Here is a 20,506-nt window from a genome sequence, read left to right on the forward strand (position 1 = left end):
TAAGTCTGTTCCAAAAGCCAAGGTCAAACATGTTTGCTATTAAGCCTTTTGAAGTTAGTGGAACACGGAAGGGCAGAATAATTAACAACTTAATCATTTGCAATGTTTTACAATAACTATTAGAGGTGGGAATCTTTGAGCACCTCACGATTTGATTCCGATTCTTGGGGTGACTCTTTGATTCAGAATAGATTCTCGATTCAACACACTTCTCATTATATGATATGGTATATAAAATATTTTTAATGCAGGTTACAAAAGCTCCTCTTGGCTGCTGGCGTACGACTTATATGTGCAGTGTTGGCCTAAAAAACGTCTTTCGGAAATACAGTACATTTAAAACATTTCGTTTACAAAAATCACCCAATGTTAATCAATCTAATAAAATAATTAAAGCAACTCCAATCTAATCCCAACTTTGCAATACTTCACAAAGCAATTGAGAAGACACATCTACTTAAATACAATAAAAAGGAAAACCAAAAATTAATACAAGCAACACCATCAATAGCAATTATAATAGCAATGATAGATGTTCATGTTTAAATCCAAAAATGTATTCTTAAAAAATTGCAAAAAAAATAAAAAAGTATTCTCGAACATTATAAATCAATTTAGAATCAAAATAAATTAAAATCGTGGTTTGGATTTGAGATCGATTTTGTGGAGCACCCTTAGTAACTCTGTTGTGTTTGTTGTCATCTCAGACTGGATACCTTCTCCTGATTGCTGTGATGTTGGTGACCAGGACCTACTGTGACGTTTGGATGATTCAGAATGGCACCCTGATTGAAAGGTCTGGTTATTTTTACAGTATGAAACATTTCCTTTCATCGTTACAGTATTAGTATTAACCACATGTTGTTCAAATGGACGCAATGAAATCATTCTTCAGAAAAGGCAACCTAAGACCGTGTTTTCTAATCCATTGTTTTTAAATCAGCTGTAGTGTCTTGTCACTGAAGAATCTGCAGTCTCTAACTCAATTTATCTGGGGGGCCGCTGGTGGTGGAATCGGGCTGAGGATGGTTCGCACGGAGTATTGGCTTAAGAACACAAGTAGTCCTGCAGCGTGTTTACTTGTGCAAAGCTAATAACGTTAGCACTTTTTTATTTGCCTTTAATCTTCAATAATTGATTTAAAACAGCACTAAGTATCTTTTCAACCTTCATAAAATATTTTCATAACTTTTGGGATAATACATGGAGTTGGTTGAATAACACGTCTGTCATGGCCTGAGGGAGTCTGTACTGCTCTCACTGGCACTTAGCAACTTTGAGGAGGGGGTCAGGAACCCTGCCACACAAAAAACTACAAATGTGCTGACTTGATTTACGCCATATGTCACTCCCTCTTTCCCTATTCGAAGGCGGAAGATACTTTACCCACCTGCTCCCAGTGCCAACCACACTGGTTTAATTGTAACTTAGATAATGGGTTTCACTATGTAAAGCGCGTTGAGTCACGAGAGAAAAGCGCTATATAAATAGAATTCACTTGACACACTACCTAGATAAAAAGACAGTCAAGGATCAACATTGCCCCGGCTTTCACTCGCTGTCGTGAGCTCAAAGATGAAGAGGGATTTTCGGTCAATGCTGCCAAGGCTCTGTTGCTGCTAAACTAGTACCGTATTTTTCGGAGTATAAGTCGCAGATTTTTTCATAGTTTGGCCGTGGGTGCGACATATACTCTGGAGCGACTTATGTGTGAAATTATTAGCACATTACCGTAAAATATCAAATAATATTGTTTATCTAATTCACGGAAGAGACGAAGCAAAATGTCAGCAATCGACACACACACGTCAACCAATAAGAATTCGGCGGGGGAGGGTCATGGCAGAAGTACATTGTGGGTCATGGGTTGCTAACTGCTATATGCTATATGATACTGCTGTAGCTATTAAAATGGATCATTTCTACATTGGCGGTAACTTATAAAAACTGAACAAAAATGGCACCGAGAAGGAAATCATATACTGCAGATTACAAGCTGGACGTAGTGAAATATGCAGCAGAAACGGCGATAGAGCAGCAGAAAGAAAGGACGCTAGCGGGGCATACCAGGAGCGACAACGAGTAAGAAGATTTCATCGGATTTAGCGATCAGGAGTGACAGATTGTTTGGTAAACGTATAGCATGTTCTATATGTTATAGTTAGTTGAATGACTCTTACCATAATATGTTACGTTAACATACCAGGCACCTTCTCAGTTGGTTATTTATGCCTCATATAACGTACACTTATTCAGCCTGTTGTTCACTATTCATTATTTATTTTAAATTGCCTTTCAAATGTCTATTCTTGGTGTTGGATTTTCCATCCATCCATCCATTGGTGTCGCTGGAGCCTATCTCAGCTGCATTTGGGCGGTAGGCGGGGTACACCCTGGACAAGTCGCCACCTCATCGCAAGGATTTTATCAAATAAATTTCCCCAAAAAATGCGACTTATTCTCGAGTGCTACGTGTATATGTTTTTTTCCTTCTTTATTATGCATTTTCGGCCGGTGCGATGTATACTCCGGAGCGATTTATAATCCGAAAAATACGGTAAGTGACTTTTGATGCCCAAATCTAAATGATAATGCTAATGTTAGCTACCAGAAATTTGTGTAGTAGCAATAAATAGCCACCAGCTTGATAGTTCCACACTACTTCCTTTGAAAAAACTCTCCCGCCGGTCTTTCTTTGCTTCAGACCTGCATCTGCCCCGATACATTCTTGGTAGTAGCGTCATGTTTGTAGCGCAATCCAAGATCATTTCTTGATAGTGTCTGCTATTTAACATCAACAAAGCTATTAGAGACGTAATATTTGTGCCAATATTACAGCGGACATCATGTCAGTGGTACGGTATATGGGAAATGTGGTCTTCTGGCAAAACACTACCGCTTTGGTCCACTGGCTCCGCCAAAATCAACCAAAACTAAAAGTTCTTAAGTGAGGCTTTAAATGCTACATCTGATATAATAAAAAAACAAGTATGGGATTTATTTAAAATGTCCGATACAAGCAGTCCTGCAGCGTGTTTAACTGTGCAAAGTTGGACAGCCAGTCAACATCTAAATGTCCTCCAATAAGCACAGAATTTATTTTATTTTTGTCAAGTCATTTACAAAAAGTAAACATGCTAGGCTTTATGCTACTAGGAGCTCGCAGCTACACAACAGCTTAGCACCCAATAGCACACAAGCTAGATATACGTAATGATTAATTGAACAATATTGCAGTGTAAAAAAACACATTTGTCAATATAAACAAGTATCATATAGGGCGGTATAGCTCGGTTGGTAGAGCGGCCGGGCCAGCAACTTGAGGGTTTCAGGTTCGATCCCCGCTTCTGCCATCCTAGTCACTGCCGTTGTGTCCTTGGGCAAGACACTTTACCCACCTGCTCCCAGTGCCACCCACACTGGTTTAAATGTAACTTAGATATTGGGTTTCACTATGTAAAGCGCTTTGAGTCACTAGAGAAAAAGAGCTATATAAATATAATTCACTTCACTTAACTTCACATATATTTATAGTTGCATGTTACATATACATACAAAGTCTCCATGACAAAATAGAAGCTATACAATAACAAATGTGTCCGCATCACTTAATTCTACTGCGCCATGAGTTTCACTTATTGAATTATTTTGGTCACTCGGGTTTCCAAAAACAATTACCCCTCCACGTCAATTCAAAGACAGCATAGGGATCTTACAGTTGAATAGGTTACCATTACCGTATAAAATAATTGTATTTTCTCAAAAATCGTCATCTGCACTTCTGAAAAATTTGCTGCAGTTTCAAGCTTTTCACGCCACAAGCTAAGGTAAGCTTTGAAATGTAGGCAACATGCAGCCAGGTCGGCAGGTTCAGTACCTCGTAATACATCGTAAGTCCATCACTTGGCCCACCAAGCCCCTGGAGCCAGGTGAGAACCAGGGAAAAATGTATCTCTTTTTCGGCTCAAATTAATTTTGATGATAATTTCAAGCCCACTCTTTTCCTAAACATTTGATGAATGAAACATTGACATTGTTGAAAAATATTTCATAGCATGAGGTGTTTTTTTTTTACATAGGTTCCATGTTGAATAGAATCAGGGATTTTTTTATGTATTGTATGAGTGAAAATAACATGCAGGACGTATAAAAAAGATTTATTTGTCCACTCACCATGTGCTTTTTGTTTCACAGTGCAATTATTGGTCGCTCAACTGAACATTTCAAGACCTATTTGTTCAGCTTTATCCGATTCATGCCACTTGTAAGTGTGTCTTTTTTATTGTTGTGCTTTATTCATATTTGGATCATTACTTCAATATTAATAACTAAAAATAAATGTTCACGACGTTATGTATGCGTTTGTGGACGTCAGAAAATGCAGCCCTACTGTGTTGCCAGTGCTATTATTTTTCTGACAAATTCACCACATGGTGGCACTATTATGAAAGGTGTCTGGTCAGATGTGAATTGTGCAAAACAGCCACACATCATTTTACTAAATCAGTGTAGAAAACATTTATGTTCGAGGGAAAGTCCACTAAGAAAGTCTACTATAAGCGTGTTGGGGCCTTATAACACCTGGAAAGATATTTGTATTTAAAACAACTAACTGATCACACTTCAGTTAGTAAGTTACCTATAAAAATATTGTCCCTAATCAGGTTGTGATATTATATGAAAGTACTTTGTGTAGTTGCTGTTGCGAAAGGAAAATATCAGATCAGATTAATTATTACCACTGCGGATAGCTTTATGTTATTATTTATTTGTTTATTATTCCCACAGATAGCCTTTTTTATTTCATTTATGTATTTATCATTCCCACAGATGGCCTATTTTATTTTATCTATTTTTCATCCCCACAATTAGCCTTATTTTATTATTTTATTATTCATTTATCTATTATTCCCACATCTGCGATCTTTTCCAGGGTTTCTTGTTGTTCCCATTGGGTTGCGTTTTTTTCTTGCCCTGATGTGGCATTTGAGCCGAGGATGTCGTTGTGGCTTGTGCAGCCCTTTGAGACATTTGTCATTAAGGGCTTTATAAGTAAACTTTGATTGATTAGTATATTTATTATTCCCACAGATAGTCTTATTTAACTAATTATTTATTTATTAGCCGCACAAAAAGCCTTATTTTATTCATTATTCATTTATTATTTACACAGATAGCCTTATTTTTTATTTAATTATTATTTACCACATATAGCCTTATTATATACTTTATATGAATTATTCCCACAGATAGCCTTATTTTCTTGTTTATTATCCCCACAGATGGCCTTATGTTATTATTTATTTATTTATTAGCCCCACAAATAGCCTTATTTGATTTTTTATTCTCACAGATAGCTTTATTTTATTTAGTTAGTCTTTTATTATTATTCAGAATAATAAATAATAATAACTCCCACACTTATCCTTAATTTATTGTGTTTATTTATTTATTATTCCCACGGTTAGCCTTATTTTATTTTATTATTTATTGATTTATTATTACACTGATAGCTTTATTTTATTTATTTGTTACCTCCACAGATAGCCTTGGTGAATAACTTCCTGAAGTTGGGCCTGAATGAGCTGAAACTGAGGTTTCGAGAGCGACTAACAAAGAACCTGTATGACCAGTACCTTCAGTAAGTAATGCAAGATAGCTTTGCTGAAGCCTTGCCAAAACATTCCACTTTTCTAATTATAGTGTAACCCACAAAACGACAAGTGACTTGATGGCAAAGCAAGGCACGTTTATTTATGGAGCATAATATGTACACAAGGTCATTGAAAGTGCTTTACAGATGCATACAATTACAAGAAGGAGAATCAATATAATTCTACAGATAATCTAATTTTAAAAAATTGAGATTGAGCAGCAGTCCAACCAAGTAATTCAAAGTTACCATCAATATCACAGAGTTTGTTGAATATGTCTGGAAGTTGAAATGCATTTGCTGTTGTATGCCAATTTTTGTCTGTTAAAATCTCATTTGTTTTACATTTGTACAAGTTTCAAACAATTGCAATGCTAATTTTTGTTAGCCTGTCCATTAGTTTGTCTATTGTATGTCAGCATTAAGCTAGCAACATTAGCGCCTATCTTTATCTTGTATAGTTGTTACTTTTTTTCATCTTATGCCAAACTGTATTGTTGATTTAACATGATTCTTACATGTATGTGCACTTTGTATGTATATGACTTTACTTGTCATTGTGTGCTTGCTTATACACTAACTTCATTGTGGAGACTAGTAATAGACAACCTCAAGTTAAATGTTTTTTTTTTAAATCTCCAATTCAAAGAACGGTTTAAATATCTGTCCAACTAGATCCCAGTATTCAAGTAGAGCAAAATAATAAATAAAACATGGGTGTACAAACTGCAGCCTGCGTTACACTGTAGTAATAATATAATTAACGATTGAAAGAAATTGAGCAAAACAATATAATGGAACAAGAATATAACTAATTATACGATGACATTATATTGACACCCCTGGGGCAAGTCTTCGCGGCCACAAACAATTGCCAATCTGTGGAATGTCATAGGGAAGAAGCATATTTTCGCCATTATAGTATTTACACAACATTCCTCGTGCCGTTCTAGTACCAAAAAGTTTTCTGGATTTCTTTTTCTAAATCTCTGCTTTGGTCTCTACAGAGGTTTCACTTACTACAAAATGGGCAACTTGGACAACCGCATAGCCAATGCAGACCAGTTGCTAACACAGGATGTGGAGAAATTCTGCAACAGTGTGGTGGACCTCTATTCCAACCTCAGCAAGGTAAACAAAAATTGTGTTAGCTCTCTACACGTGTCTGTAAGTGGGTTTATTAGTCTAGCCCAGAGGTTCTCAAACTGTTTTCACTAAGTACCACCTCAGAAAACACTTGGCCCTCCAAGTACCACCAAAATGACCAACATTTTGACCAAAGGACGTGCCCTCCTTTGGTGGCACAGCAGCGCATGCTCGAAAGCCAAAGTATAAAAAGTAGATTGCAATTGAAACCTCACCAATGCGTGTACAAAATTCACTTGAATTATGCTTCATATTAATTCATACCTAATCCTATCCTTGCTCCAAAATGTATGTGAATTGCATGATTGAAATTTAGATTTTTTTCAAATTAGTGCATTTTTGTTTAATTTTGCATGTAGGTTGATGAAGACAAACCTTAAACCGCAAAACAAGATGACTTGTTTATATACAATTGGTGTTCTGTGGATTTAGTTGTAGAAAATGTATTAATATGCATATTGGCTAAATGAAGATATAATGAAAAGGTTTTAATATTAGTTTCATGTGTAGGAGGATTTTCAAGTTCTTGAATGCTCCGTTTTCTAATATCGACATCATATAACTGGTCTTGTTTTTGTTGTTTTTCCCTGCAGCCTTTGCTGGATATTGGGTTGTACATCTTCAAGCTGACCAGCGCCATAGGAGCTCAGGTAATTCAGCTATTGTACCTTGTGCATTTTTTACTTCATTGGAATGCTGTGAAAACACATTTCCATTAAACCCATGGACACAATCCTGAAGGCCTAAATTTAAAGTGTGGACATATCATTAGGAACTAGACAAAAAGTTTGAGAAATATTCCTTTACAGTCGCACAAAACTAGTTGTAAGCCTGAGACAGCATGACCATATCAGAATCAGAATCAGTTTATTGGCCACACAACGAATTTGACTGTGCTCTTCTTGTACAATGTAAACGATAAATATTAACAATGAACTAAAATATAAACAAGTACTTAAATAGCTAATATGTGCAAGGCTAATAAAATAATAGAGCAATAGGATAATGAAGTGAACATGAGTTAGTGCCCTCACAGTGACTGATTAGTTCAAGGTCCAATTAGGTCTTCTAAGAATTACGTAATGTTCTTTTTTTTCTTTTTCCTTATAGCCAAACCTGTGTGTTGATTTCATACCTGATGATTTCAGCTACAACTGTGGCCTTCCTCAGAGGCTGTCACTTGATGTTAATGTGATGTGTATGAAATCAACACACAGGTCTGGCTATAAGAAAAAGAAGGAAAAAAATACAGATTAGTTGCAGGGTTATATTGCAGAAACAGGTGTGACACTGATTGTTCAGCGTTCATCACAGCGTTCATGATATCCTGGGCAAAGAAACTTTTCTTATGACAGGCTGTTTGTGTCAATTTTTACACTGCACATCTGACATATTCCAATAACAAATGTTAATAAACGGCAAAGGTAAAAACAACAACAAATTCGATATACAACATTATTGTTATGCAGAACTTTGTTGTAAAAATCAAGCCCCGCCCACTCTGTTTGTGCCCGGTCTGCATTAAAGCAGAGCTTCGTATTGTATGTCACTCAAAAGTGCAGATTCTGACCATTGGAATTATTTATTATAGTTTGAAAATATTCAGCGGGCCGCAATGAAATGTTAATTATGTTGTATTATAGATACAGACAACGTTCACACTCACATTCACACACTAAGGACCATTTAGTGTTGCCAGTCAACCTACCAATACAATATATATTGTAACCCTCAAAGCTTTTCTCAATGTTGGTGACTGTTAAAGGTCCCAGGGACCCAAAAGGGTCTCAGCTATTATTGTGTAAAAAATAAGTCATTCAGTAATATATATTGTTTTTTACTTTCAACGCTTAAATATCTATAGATCAACTTCACATCTATCCATTTTATTATTTTCTTTGATCTTTTATGCCCTTTTTGTTAAGTCTCTTTTTATTAGGAAAAATGCAAAATATGCAGTATTTTCCTCACAAAAGGTTCAATGTGGAGTGTTTGATGTGAAGTATTTGGAGCCGTAAATAGGTAAATAATTCGTAACAACATTGCTTTTGGTTCATTATTATTTTTTGAGCAATGACAATTTGAAAAAAATTGGGTATCCAAATGGCCTCCACTCATAAGTGTTAAAAATTAGTCATAAATCAATATATATTATTTGTACTTTCAACGCTTAAATAGATTATAAGTTTTTAATATTTTATGAGCAGTGACAGTTTTAAAGTAAAAAACAGCCTACATGGCAGCTTTGTGTTATTAGTGTCAATAATGCAACATTTTTAGACATTATATGACACCTGTTTCTCTTTGAGTACACTTGTTAATGTTTTGCATTATTTTAAAAATTCTCGTGGGCTGTCAAAATCTTAACTGTGGGCCGCACTTTGGACACCTCTAATCTACATGAATGAACATCTTACAAAACTCAACGTCAATATTGCTAATAAAGTGTGAGACTTAAGAAAGCAGTAGTAAATTTAAGGCACTTAGAGTTCCAACTGCACAGCTTAAATGGCAGACAGTGATAAATGGTTGTTAAAGAAATCAAGTAACTGGGGGAGTGTTGCAGATCATCTCGACTACAAAGTGGAGGTAGAGGTGGTTGTGGAAAAAGTATATCAGCTTTGGTCGCAACATTTAGCATTGATCCCCTTGGAGTTTTTTTATTTAATTTAATTCTAAATCATTTGCTTTATTTACGGTATTTTTTAGGCTATAGAGTGCACCGGTATTTAAACCGCACCCACCAAATTTTAGAAGAAATAAATATGTTTACATGTATTAGCCGCACCTACCGCAGACAACGGAAGATTTTGTAAATGATTATTTACATACCTTAATCGTTTCCAAACGATGTCTGTCACACGGCAGTAAAACGGCTGATCAAACAAAACAGAAGTCATCGTCAAGGACCCACAAGTTGCAGAAGCTAGCTCTCCAATCAGCTAAACAAACTCAAAAACTCCTCAGTGACGTTTTGGTGAATTTACCAAACTGAAACAATACAAAAATAATGCCATTGTATGTTAATAATAATAACATATTCTCTAATGCTCACAACGCTAGCTTGATTACATTACGATAGCATGTACAAGTATGTATGAAAACACTCCTACAGACATCACAATGGGACGTCTTAGTAAGTCCAAATTTTTTTTAGTTATATTGTAAAAATTACAAACGTTTCTTCGAGTTATGACTGAGGAAACCTTTCAAGCTGAAACGCTACGGACGAATACTTCCGGTTCAAGGAAAGAAACAGAAGGTAAATTTTCAACCCGCTGCAATGGCAGTGAGCGAACTCGTTCAAAAGTTGGCGTCATAGCACAAACAATAATTCACCTTTTCAGTGTCTCTGTCGGTGTTCTGTGAAAACTATTAGTTGAATACAAAACATTATGGCCGTTTGCGAAGAAAAATCCATGAATCGCCGCACAGTTTTATAAACCGCAGGGTTTAAAGATTGGGGGGGAAAAGTAGCGGCTTATAGTCCGAAAAATATGGTAATGTCAATGCAGGTTGCTCATTAAGATAACAAAAAAATCAAAGGCTTTTTGGTGCTATTTATTTACTTTTATAAAACTAAAAATAATTTGGGTTCTTACCTTATATTTGTATGTGAAGTACATCCTCCATGAAAACTGTGTATGTTGATCCTTTGTGATCACCTACACATCTCTGTTCTTATTTCTCAGAATGTGGCTATTTAATGGCGCCAGGAAGAATATAGACATTTTTTCTTTGAGTTGTTCTCATTTCCACTAGTGTATCCTCAAAAGTGCTAATTGAAACGCATCAGTAAAGAAATGTTGAGCTAAGTAGGTACTGTGCGGTGGTGGAAAGGGGCGTTGGTGTCCCTTGGTTACTGTATAAATGTATTGATAGCCATATAAATTTCTTTACTAACCTAGGGCCCAGGCATCATGATCTCATACCTGCTCATCTCAGGTTTGTTTCTGACCAGACTAAGGAGGCCCATCGGCAAAATGACGGTCACAGAGCAGCGCTATGAGGGAGAGTACCGCTATGTCAACTCTCGCCTCATCACCAACAGGTAAACACACCAGCTGTCAGCATTTGCTGGGAGTTCGTTAGTTAGTAGGGCTGTAACGATTCGTTTTAACGATTCTATTTAGAATTTGTGGTTCCCGATAAGATCGAGGGACGATATCATTTTTGGAGAACGATACTATCCGAAACGGTTGAGTGAGTGGAAATCGATTCAGTAACCTTTTTGGGGGGGGAAAATCAACCGTTGTGGCTGGGAAATAAATACTGAATACTGGGCACTCCAGTTGAAAAATATTCCTGTTATTTATTGTAAGGGAATTATGTATAAATGAATAATGGATATAAACAAGAAAGTAACCAACAATTAATGGCCAATGCATTCACATATTCTTTAAATAAAGTGCAAACAACACTCTAGGTTGATTAACAAGAGGGAACATTTTCTGCCCACATTTTTCATATTCAATAATTTTTCAATAAAAGTACTGTAACCAACATTATAACAGTAGATTTACCTGCTACTTCTGCTTTTTTTTCAACATAAAATAGTATAATATAAACCAACATCTCTTCTTTTGAATTAACAGTAGGCTTACCTGCCACTTTTATTGTTGTTTTTTGACATAGAAATAAAAAAAATGTATATAAAAAATTAAGTACAACCAAATCTCTTCAGATTATGTGAGCAGCGGTTTGACCTGCTACTACTCACATTTTAATAAACAGCTACGGTAGCAGAGAAAAGTCACAACAAATGCAAACGCCATAACACTTAACACAACAACTATAAGCCAAAATCCCTTCAATAAAAAGACGGAACGGAAGTGACAGCGGATGAGTTTCGGCGACTTCCTGAGACGGAAAATTGAAAACGATGTAATGAACGAAGTTGAAAAAAAGTAAATCAAGTATGACCACTTGTTCAGTCAATAACTTGTTTTACTTGTTCATAATACTAATATACTATTTTCAGGAAGTTGGCCCGTCGTCGTAACTTGCTCCGGAGTCACTTCCGTCTTGTCTATCGAGTCCTTTGTGGCTTAAATTTGTGTTGCATCTTTAGATTATTGTTTTTTGGCGTTTGTATTTGTTGTGACCATTCTCAGCCACCGTAGCTGTCCGCCGTTCTCGTTCTGCCGACTGATAGTGAAGACGCTACAGACAGGCAGACAAACTTGAATAACATTTAACGTCCTTATCATTAAAAGTGTAAAAACTGCATATACAAAGTCTTCCGTTCTTAAATACAATGTCTTCTTGTTTCTAGTATCGATAAATTTGATCAATTTCCTTTTAAAACGATGTTTGATGGATACCTATGTTCCGCAAGGCACAGATCGATGTAATTGAATCTGAGGAATATAAATCGATATATCGATTAATGGTTACAATCGTTAATTAGTCTGCATTAAATGCAGGTGTATTGTTTGCCACAAACACACACAACCTTTATTCATAAGGATAAGAAACCCATTGAGATCAAGATCTCTTTCACAATGGTGACCTGGCCCAGATGTCAGCAGCACATGTCACAGAGCAGTTTCAGAAAAGTAATACGTTAAGACATACATTTTCAAATGCATAAAAGACACCTGTAAAATAATTAAACAATTAAGATTTACACCTTTTAAAAACACAGGCACTGTGCAAACGTCTCCCACTGTCTGTCCCTTAGAATAGAACGGTAGGTTCCAAATGGAAGTAGTTCAGAGAGTTTCAGTTTCGTTTGTAATGTATTCCATGCCAGTGGGGCAGCAATGCTAAAAGCTCTTTTGCCAAATTCAGTCTGTACACGAGGAACAGTTAAAGCATACAAACTGTTCGAACATAATGCGTAAGACCTGTTTTTTCTTTGTAACAAAGTACACAAGTATGGAGACATTAAACTTAAATGATAGTCAGCCAATGTGTGTATCTGCGTGCACTCAATGAAGATAAGTCTGGTGTGATATACAGTTGACAGTGGTGGGTGAGACCATGACAGCAAGTAACAAATCTTAGTGCTGAATGAAAAACAGTGCCCAAGGACTGGAGGCATATAAATTAAGCACTAAAATAAAGCACCTCTACATAATCAATTACAGGCAAGATAGGCGATGTCACCAATTTTTATCGGACATTAAGAGAGAAGCAGTTTTTATTTCTAAAAAATACCCTAAGCTTAGAGACTAAGTCGTTAATATGGGCTTTAAATAAAAGCTCCTGGTCAAGAGTAAAACCCAAGTACTTGTCATTTAAGACCTGCTCTATAGGGGTTCCTTTTGATGTTAAAATATTTGGAATGTTTTCCAGTAGCACCCTTGAATGAGAGAAAACCATTAGCCTGCTTTTATCCGTATTTAAAACCAATTTAAGATCAAATAAGCGAGCCTGGATGACATCAAAAGCAGCTTGTAAAAACTCAAAAGCCTGAGTATTGGATGTTGAACAGCAATAAATAATGGTTTTGTCGGCATAAAAATGGTACATTGCATTTGACAAATTGTTACAAAGATTATTCATGTAGATAGAAAATAAAATGGGCCCAAGCACTGAAAAAGACGACAGTTTTGCCTTGCAGAATGACTACCTGAGTTACTTTATTTGTAGCAAGCGACAACGCAACAGTAACATCATCCTCGGCGAACGTTGTACACACACTTCTCATTCAACTCCCACTAACCAATCCCCTACTTCCCCGGCTCGTATTTGACATAGGCTCCCAAATAGCTGTCAAGGATATGCCTGTAATATGATTTTTTTATTTTGGCCCTCCAGATCAGCATATCCTCATCCATTTGTGTCAGGGAGGTGAAATTAAATCGGAAAAATCCTTTGAAATGTTGACTTCAGGTCCATCCCAGCCCATTAGGTTGTTTGAAAGTGTAAATTACATTCCGTCTGGAACAAAGAGTATTTTATTTTGAAGTTGAACCGGATACTTTATTTTGTTTGAGCATGACTTCATGTCCACACAAGCAGATTTTAGCTAAACTGATCCATCGTGTTGCGGCGACTGGCAAAAATAGAAACTCTGCGGATATTTAGTGCAAGGGATGCAGTACGGCAGCGCCATAGCGGCGATGTGCGCTTTGGGTCTGCCGGCAGTGCAAACTGACACATTGACCAGAATGAAAACGCAAATAGTCCGCCGCCGTTGCGCATTCAGTGGAAAGTCGTGGTTAGAAACCTATATGTATCCAGGTCCAGAAGAATATGGAGAGTGAAATAGTATTTATGATATTGCCTGGAAACACAACCATGATGGATTTAGAAAGTCATTGAAAATGTGATTCAAGTCTTTCAGCATGACTTTTCGAAGTTTCTCAAAAATATGGCATTTACCAATTTCATGCAGACACCTCACCATTCATCTTGTTCTGCCAGCAGCTACAGCATCAATAAACACCATTGCATGAATGCATTTAATTATAAATGTTCATGCCATAGTTTGACACATGATATTAAGTACTCATACCATGAATATGTTGGAAAAGAAGTGTAATCTGCATATTTTAATCGTAGATTTGAACAATAATACTGTAGGTTTAGGGCAGGGGTGTCAAAGACGTCTTTAGCTCAGGGGCCACATGGAGAAAAATCTATTCCCAAGTGGACAGGACTGGTAAAATCATGGCATGATAACTTAAAAATAAAAACAACTTCAGATTGTTTTCTTTGTTTAAAAATAGACCAAGCACATTCTGAAAATGTACAAATTATTATGTTTTTTTTACACTTACATGTTGCGGTTTATAGTATTCTATCTTCATTTTACGTTATTTATACTTTCTGAATAAACTATGTGATCAGTCAAATAGGTGGAATTAAGTCTGTCATGAGTTTTAAAATGCTCCCATTGCTGTTCATTTTTATCAGAAGATGAAATTATTAATAATATCAATATCAAATTACAAGATGTTATTAATGTAATTTACTCTTTTTCCTCCTCTGATGTTCTAACATCATGTGGTTTATTCTGTACATATGTAGCATCATCTACAGCAAAACACGTGAATTTGAACTAATTTCATTAATCACACATGAAGTTAGAAGGAGATATATATTATTTCAGCATATGAATGTGCGCCCAGAAAATGTACAGATTATCAAAAGCATTTATTTGGATATCAATTTCACAGGTTACAATAACAATATATTTGACAATCAAGGCATGAACGTAACAATCCACTAATAGGCAGTGTGAGTACGTAGTGTCCAAACACAGAAGTGTTGCCTCTATTTTAACACGCACATAGCTCCGCCCCCTATGAAGTTATTCACTCTTTTGGCAGGGGATACAAAGAATTCATATTGCGACATCAAGTGGACACATTTAGAACAGCAGTTTCTGTCATTCAAAAATTTCAGCTAATTTTTATACTTAACAAACTCATCTCGTGGGCCGGATAAAACCTGTTCGCAGGCTAGGCCTTTATGTTTGACACCCCTGGTTTAGGGTCAGGTGACCTTTACTATCAAACGAGCCATCCTGCTTCCTCTTTCACTAAAGTTCAATAGTCTGGAGCCGCAAAACAAAACATAGCTTATGAACTTTAAATATGCACTGTTAGTTTTAAACTCTATTTTCTTTTGAGATTTTTATTTTTGGGATGTACTCTACTCATTTCTGTACTTCCTCCTTCTCATCCAATCGCCAGTCAGAACTCCGTATGGATGTAGTCAAAGACATCTAAACAGTCGGACTTATAAAACCCTTTATAAATGCACATTTCCTGCTAAAGAGCTGCATGTGGCTCTGGAGCCACGGATTTCCGACCCCTGTTCTAGGTTCTACGAGATATTGTTCACATGTGAACAATGCTGTATAATAGACTGTATTTATATTATTCACATGTAAAAAATACCTAAGTGTTTATTGTTTATTGTGAGCGAACTGTGGTGCTGAATTTCCCCCAGGGATCAATAAAGTACTTTCTATTATATTCTATTCTATTGTTATTGGGTCCCTTATTTTTACAGTGAAGGGTCCTCCCAAATTCTGTTATTCTAACAGCTGTCTGAATAAGGCGTGGTGACTAGGATTGATGATTAACAATTTATCCTACAAAAAAGGAGTAAATACAAGCAATAGCAATACCATTGCTGGAGAGAGGACCGAGCTGCATTCTCTGAAAATGGTCGCTCTCCATAAATGTTTTTGTCCATCTTGCTGCTCCACATAGGCGGAGATCGAAAACAAAAGTTAACTTGGCATATGTGTTCCACACTCCAAACATCTGTACACTCTCTCTTTGTCTCGTTCCTGATACCTCCTCTTGCAGAACCTAAATGAGATACAGTATAGTATGTGTGTATTTGCAAAGATAGAAAACACAGGGTGTATTCATTGTGTTTCTCTTCTTTGAGCAAAAGCTAGTAACTTATAAGTTACTATAGCTTTTTGCCAAATGAGGGAAAATATTCCCCTAACGTTGTCTTAGTGTAGAATGTTAAGCTTTGTATTTATTTACCAAGAGAAGGATTTAAGCCTGGAAAATGAGGGTACCCTTTGAATAATTTCATAAAATGGAAAATACCCTGTACTCTTATGATTGCAACTTTTTTTATGTCTTCAGTGAGGAAATTGCCTTCTACAATGGAAACATGCGAGAAAAACAGACTATTTACACTACATTTAAAAAACTGGTAAGTAACAATTAGCACTAGTCATTTTAAGTTTCAATGTTGTTCACATATTTCTATACATATTGTTTATATTTTCTAATTATTTTACAGGTTGACCACTTACACAACTTCATATTCTTTCGTTTCTCAATGGGGTTTGTGGATAGCATCATTGCCAAGTGTAAGTGGAAGTGTTTATTATGATTCCTAATTGGGGCTGTTCCGATCCGGGTTTTATGCTGTCGATACCGATGACATGAATTAACTGTCCATTTTTCAATGGAACTAGGGCCAAGGAATTCTTCCTGCAGGTAGATGCTGCCATTTTGTCGACATTGTGGGGATTTCAGGTCTATTATGTTGTGATTAAACGTATGCGCAGAAATTACTTATATGACCCAATGCAAACAACCTTCCCTAGTCATGGTGCAAAAGAAAATCCAACACAAAATCACACATAACACAACCTTCTTTGTTTTGTGGATATTATAAAAAAATGTTTGTGCAACATAAACAAATTCAAAATTACACCCATTTAAATCTATTACAAAGCATGATGGGAACAATTCTAAACACTCTCCACACTTATCCATGTTTGGCGATTTTAGCTGATTGATATTTCTGATTGATTACAAAACTTTACGGAGGTCGTCACGGAAGTATACAAGGTAGGAGTCGAACTTTCACATACTCTTAATATCCAGTTATATTAATTATTTTATCCTTTATTTTAGTATGATATGTACACAAATAAATAATTAAAACAAAATATATATATATATATATATATATATATATATATATATATATATATATATATATATATATATATATATATATATATACACATACACAGTCACGATCAAACAAAAGTTTGCATACACTTATAAAGAACATAATGTCATGGCTGTCTTGAGTTTCCAATAATTTCTACAACTCTTATTTTTTTGTGATAGAGTGATTGGAGCACATACTCATGAAGTTTGGTTCTTTTATGAATTTATTATAAGTCTACTGAAAATGTGACCAAATCTCCTGGGTCAAAAGTATACATACAGCAATGCTAATATTTGGTTGCATGTACCTTGGCAAGTTTCACTGCAATAAGGGGCTTTTGGTAGCCACCCACAAGCTTCTGGTTGAATTTTTTACCACTCCCCTTGACAAAATTGGTGCAGTTCAGCTATATTTGTTGGTTTTCTGACATGGAGTTGTTTCTTCACCACTGTCCACACGTTTAAGTCAGGACTTTGGAAAAGCAATTCTGAGGAGATAATAGCTGCTAGCCGCTTGTCAGCTCAGGGACTAAAAAGCATTATAAGGCATTATTCGGCAATGGCGAATATGTACTTTTTCACAAAAACAGCCGATACTGATCAGTAGCCAATCAATTAGCACATCATTAATCTTAACTAATCATTATAGCAACCACATTATTATTTTCATACAATTATATTCTTAACATTGACAGTAAACTTAGTGCCAAATTGGTACAATTTTTACAAAATAGCATTTTTTGTCAAAGAAATAAAATGTGTTCAGGGCCTCGCTCATCAGCACTATTTAGTTACAGTATGAACTTAAAAATTGCTTACAGCATTATGCCATGTTTTTTGTATTTTGTTTTACCTGTGTGTGTGTGTGTGTGTGTGTGTGTGTGTGTGTGTGTGTGTGTGTGTGTGTGTGTGTGTGTGTGTGTGTGTGTGTGTTTTGGATCTGCTGTAGACATTGCTACTGTGGTGGGCTATCTGGTGGTCAGCCGGCCATTCTTAAACCTGTCCGATCCACGACATCGGCACAGCACACAGTCTGAACTCCTGGAGGTCAGCCATGTCACCAATCATAACACATACTGTATATACAATGCTTTTTCTTAACTGTATTTCAAACCTGAAATATTGTTGCTCATGCTGGCAAAATACAAATCCGTCTGGACTCTGGACAGCTTTTACATAACATTGATGTTTTACTTTTCGTCTAAGGAAATACAAAAGGTGGGGAAAATGAATTCAATTAAATTTAATTTAGGAAAATAGAAGTATTCAAGTACTGTACAGTATATAATCTTACAACTGTTAGTCCACCTCAGATACTTTTGTATGTCTCACTCCTACAAAGCAATAAAAACAAATCTTTAATATATTTGTTTTACAATCATGACATTTATGCAAAGTGGGCATATTTTTTGTAGGATTATTACCAGAGTGGGAGGATGCTTCTTAGGATGTCACAGGCCCTTGGAAGGATTGTCCTGGCAGGTCGGGAAATGACCAGGCTCTCTGGGTGAGTATTTGTACTTGAGAATGGCACTACAACACACTACTACAGCTACAAGAAACTGCAATACATTATTACAACTACAAGAAGCTACAATACACTATTACAACTACAAGAAACTACAAAACATTATTACAACTACAAGGAACTACAATACATTATTACAACTACAAGAAGCCACAATACACTGTTACAACTACAAGAAACTACAATACATTATTACAACTACAAGAAGCTAAAATACACTATTACAACTACAAGAAACTACAGTACATTATTACAACTACAATACACTACTACAACTACAAGAAACTACAATATATTACAACTACAAGAAACTACAATACACTACCACAACTACAATATGCTACAACTACAAAAAACTGCAATGCACTACTACAACTACAAGCAACTACAAACTACAATACCCTACTACAACTTGAAGAAACTACAATACATTACAACGACAATAAATTACAACACATTATTACAACTGCAAGAAACTACAATACATTATTACAACTACAAGAAACTACAATACATTAATACAACTACAATACACTACTACAACTACAATATTAAATATTATTACAACTACAAGAAACTATAATATACTACCACAACTACAAGAAACTACAATACGCTACAACTACAAGAAACTGCAATCCACTACTACAACTACAAGCAACTACAAACTACAATACACTACTACCGGTACAACTTGAAGAAACTGCAATACATTATTACAACTACAAGAAACTACAATACATTAATACAACTACAATACTCTACTACAACTACAAGAAACAACAATGCACTACCACAACTACAAGAAACTACAATACGCTACAACTACAAGAAACTGCAATGCACTACTACAACTACATGCAACTACAAACTCCAATACACTATTACAACTTGAAGAAACTACAATACATTACTACGACAAGAAACTATAATACATTACAACGACAAGAAATTACAATACATTACTACAACTACAAGAAACTACAATACACTACTACAACTACAAGAAACTACAAGACACTACTAAAACTACAATAAACTACAATACACTACCACTACAAGAAACTAAGATACACTACCACAACAAATACAATATCACTATTATAAAAGCTACACAAAACTATAAGTACACTACTAAAGCTACAATACATTTATACAACTACAATAACTGCAATACACTAGAATACACTACTAAAAGTACTACAACTGTAAGAAACTACAATACACTACTACAACTACAAGAAATGAAAACATACAAGTGCTATAACTACAATACACTACTACAACTACAAAAACTGCAATACACTACTACAACTACAATACACTACAACAACAACCATAAGCTACAAGTACACTTCTACAACTACACGAAGCTACAATACACTACTACAACTACAAAAACTACAATATACTACAATACACAACTAGTACTACAACTACAAAAAACTACAAGTATGCTACTACATACTTATTTCCCTCAGTCCAATTACAAATTAATTTATAAGCTTTAATGTTATTGTTTAGGATTTAATTTTACATTTGGTACATCTCTCTGTTACAACAACAATAACATTAAAATATGTTTGTAAAGGTCAACTTAAAAAAATCATCAGGGAATCGAATGCTTATTTTCCTACTGTATGGCAAACATATGTATAAGAAATGTACACACCAGGAGGTCTTTCAGTCAGCTGTATATACTGTAGCTATCCCTTGGCTCAAAGGACAGAAATAGAACAGAAATATTCACATCTGTGCATTCCACATTGTTTCTGATTACGTGGTTAT

At 35.6% G+C, this 20,506-nt stretch overlaps 1 protein-coding gene across 1 annotated transcript in view; it reads left to right on the top strand.

The window, feature by feature from the left end:
- The window catches only part of abcd3a (ATP-binding cassette, sub-family D (ALD), member 3a), a 45,583-nt gene that overhangs the window by 9,813 nt on the left and 15,264 nt on the right, over positions 1-20,506 (top strand). Inside the window, exons 4-13 of the mRNA XM_061965090.1 lie at positions 708-796; positions 4,195-4,264; positions 5,544-5,641; positions 6,661-6,784; positions 7,393-7,449; positions 10,708-10,850; positions 16,366-16,435; positions 16,526-16,595; positions 18,140-18,237; positions 18,606-18,697. Coding sequence (XP_061821074.1) covers positions 708-796; positions 4,195-4,264; positions 5,544-5,641; positions 6,661-6,784; positions 7,393-7,449; positions 10,708-10,850; positions 16,366-16,435; positions 16,526-16,595; positions 18,140-18,237; positions 18,606-18,697 — 911 coding nt within the window. The remainder of the gene's footprint in view (positions 1-707; positions 797-4,194; positions 4,265-5,543; positions 5,642-6,660; positions 6,785-7,392; positions 7,450-10,707; positions 10,851-16,365; positions 16,436-16,525; positions 16,596-18,139; positions 18,238-18,605; positions 18,698-20,506) is intronic.

This window comes from Nerophis lumbriciformis, linkage group LG07, assembly GCF_033978685.3.
Source record: "Nerophis lumbriciformis linkage group LG07, RoL_Nlum_v2.1, whole genome shotgun sequence".
Classification (NCBI taxonomy): domain Eukaryota; kingdom Metazoa; phylum Chordata; class Actinopteri; order Syngnathiformes; family Syngnathidae; genus Nerophis; species Nerophis lumbriciformis.